Source organism: Phanerochaete carnosa, assembly GCF_000300595.1.
Source record: "Phanerochaete carnosa HHB-10118-sp unplaced genomic scaffold PHACAscaffold_7, whole genome shotgun sequence".
Lineage (NCBI taxonomy): Eukaryota > Fungi > Basidiomycota > Agaricomycetes > Polyporales > Phanerochaetaceae > Phanerochaete > Phanerochaete carnosa.
In genome coordinates, this window is record NW_006767634.1 from 568470 (window position 1) to 571207 (window position 2738).

Sequence of the window (2738 nt, forward strand, 5' to 3'; positions counted from 1 at the left end):
CCGCATCGCATCACTTCGCACCGAGGGTCCTGAAAGTGAACGGCGAGCGCGTGCAGCGCAACGGCGATGGTAAAGCCGTGCGAGGATGAAACGACCATATTTTATTCACTAGAAGAGTGCAGCACAGTTTTTTTTAGCGAAGTGAATAGTAGAACTGGATGTTCTCGACAGTCGATGCGCCTTCACCGTATGAGTGGGTTCCAGTGCCATGCATGTGCCGTTCTGAACTGCCAGCCAGCGTTCTTTGGCAAAAGCTTGAGATATGCTGCCACTGACACATGTAGCACACATGATTGGCTTTTATGTAGAGCACGTTCCGGCAGGAGTGAACAGTAATCAAATACGATGATGCGGTCGCCGCACGCGCCCCGCACGAGGACCAGAAAGAGCCTTATGTCTGTGAAAGCAAATCTCCTCATAAGTGGGTTGCTGAAGATTGCGGTAAGACAGCTTGCACGCCAGGCCAGCATATACCGCCACATGAACGCAGTCGCAGACGTACCAAGAAGATCTCACCCACTTTCGATCCTAAGCCAGCAGAATACGCGAAGCCGCGCTTGGTTGACCAGATTGACAGATCTTCATCTCACCCTTAGCACATGCGGCGTACTGTGGAGCTTGAGACTCATTCACGAAGACCAGGCGAGTTGGAGTGAGGGTAATGACTCGTGAGGCGTGAGGGAGGGACGAACCTCGGGGACGGGGAGCCAATGTTCAATCACATGATTTCCACGTGATACTGTTTGGGCGCCACTTATGCTCTCACTCCCGCGATTCGTATCCTGATCATCTTCCAGCGTAAGATTGCGCGTAAACTTCAGTTACTGGATCCATGTCTTATAATCATCTGTTCCCAAAGCATACAAGTCCCGGCTCAATGGTACGCATCCACGTAGAATACGCGTGCGACTCGCGAGAGGTGATAAGAAAGGTGCATGCTGAACCTGTTAAGGGCTGCCATGCGGCATCTTAGGCGTGTCATTAAAGTGAGCGTCGTGCAAATCCTCACTTGGCCCCCACAAGATGAGGCGGTGAGCAAGAAGTCTGAGAGGAGATGGTTATCTCGTTGTCCGACCCGGCACGGTGCTAGACGAGGCGAGTTTCTGCTTTTGCCCGTTTGAACTCTGATTGACAGATGTATCCTGGCATAACCTAAAAACAGCTACGTGAAGATACCCTTGTTCCGCCTCACAGCTCTTACCTCAAGATGTACCATTTCAAGTGATACGCGACTGTCTTCATCCACAAATTGTATGCGCACTTCAACATCTCCTCAGGCAGGCAATCTTTCGTGGCCCTTAACCTCCGCAAATGCCGTCCGTCGCAGAAGACATCTATGCTGGTATCACGCGGACAGAGAGATGGTATGTTAGGAACTGAAATCCCCTTTCGGTTCGTGTTTCTCATACTGTATTCCCACGGCAGCACCGCTGTGAGACACACCTGTGCCCATCTCGACCACTAATCTAACTCTCAAAGTCACGCTATACACCGGCCTACTGTTCGGGCGGTACATTGCGACAAGAACCAGGATCTTCTTCCTCCTCTTCGCACGCTACGCTGAGAGTTGCTCGATGAGATTCGTTGAGCCCACAGCCTCAAAGAACTACTTTCATATCCAGGTTATGGCGAGATGAGTCAGCATAGCACAGATGCCTATCCGTATGACTCGCGCGGTATGCATCTCCACAAACAGTAAGGCTATTACATGGCTGAGGTTTGTCTGCCCTACATGCGATATTTGTTGAAGTACAGCTCACATTCTAACAACAGGTCTATATCTTTGAATTTCCCGAGACAGATGCCCCAGCGCCTAGTAAGACAGAGTTCAAGCATCCAGTGCATTGTGGCGGCCCCTTCGTTACGCCATTTCCAATTATTTAGATGCCGCTCTTTTTTCCTGTCATCGACTTGATTGTTATCTTCCTGGACACGCTGCAATACTTCCCCTCTGTCCTCAGGCTTCCGATATTCATCGTCTGCACAGCGAAGCATGGCTGTGCAAATGCAGATAACTGTTTATCTTCAGGTTCCTTCTGTTGGGTAGAGTGGTACGTCGTATTAATTAAGGACTTTGCGTCGTTAGCAGAACCAGAGATCTCCTTTCGGATCTGTAGTTTCCGACGGTGCACATAAGTACAACACAACTGTCAATACTTCCTCTATGACAACCCCCCAAGACGCAGCCAGCATGTCTAAGCCAACGCCACCAACGCCTCCTTCGCTTACTTCGGCCCCCTTGCATCTAGGGAACTCACTTGGTGCCTTGGTCATAGGTGCGCGACCATCATTTCTTGCTGGAAGCTGTCACGGATTGACTCACCAAGCAGCCGAAATTCTGGTAGCCGTGTTTGTGTCACTAGGTATTATGAGTCGATAAGAATTTCTCACAGCAACTCTCACAGATTATATGGCATCGCAAGTGTGCAAGTTTACGTATACCTTCACCGGAGCCCTCGTGAAATCCCCCTCATGAAACGAGCCGTAAGCACCCTCCCATTGCTTGTCATCTAGATTTCAAACTTACCGGTGACTGATGATCATAGATACTTCTATTATGGTACGTTATGTGGAATTATCGACTTTCATACCATTGAGCATGTGTTTAGGATTCTCGACAGCCTCTATCTCGCATTCATGTCGCATACTGTATATCATTACGCCGTTACGAGTTTCATGAACCCTCTCGCATTGGCATGGGCTACATGGTGCGCTTGGAATCTGTGGAGAGAAGCTCC

The 2738-nt window shown here is 49.7% G+C and overlaps 2 protein-coding genes across 2 annotated transcripts; both read right to left on the reverse strand.

The window, feature by feature from the left end:
• Nucleotides 1–48: 48 nt before the first annotated feature.
• On the reverse strand, nucleotides 49–671 carry PHACADRAFT_259256 (uncharacterized protein). Its single transcript, XM_007397732.1, has one exon. The coding sequence runs from the start codon at nucleotides 417–419 to the stop codon at nucleotides 183–185; it is 237 nt and encodes a 78-aa protein (XP_007397794.1). The 5' UTR covers nucleotides 420–671; the 3' UTR covers nucleotides 49–182.
• A 1326-nt stretch (nucleotides 672–1997) lies between these two features.
• Nucleotides 1998–2299, reverse strand: PHACADRAFT_259257 (uncharacterized protein). The gene has a single exon (XM_007397733.1). It carries the CDS (start codon nucleotides 2272–2274, stop codon nucleotides 2083–2085), a length of 192 nt encoding a protein of 63 aa, XP_007397795.1. The 5' UTR covers nucleotides 2275–2299; the 3' UTR covers nucleotides 1998–2082.
• Between the last annotated feature and the right edge of the window lie 439 nt (nucleotides 2300–2738).

Coding starts and splice junctions, on each gene's coding strand:
- PHACADRAFT_259257 (XM_007397733.1), bottom strand. CDS start 2,274: ATGACCAAGGCACCAAGTGAGTTCCCTAGATGCAAGGGGGCCGAAGTA.
- PHACADRAFT_259256 (XM_007397732.1), bottom strand. CDS start 419: ATGAGGAGATTTGCTTTCACAGACATAAGGCTCTTTCTGGTCCTCGTG.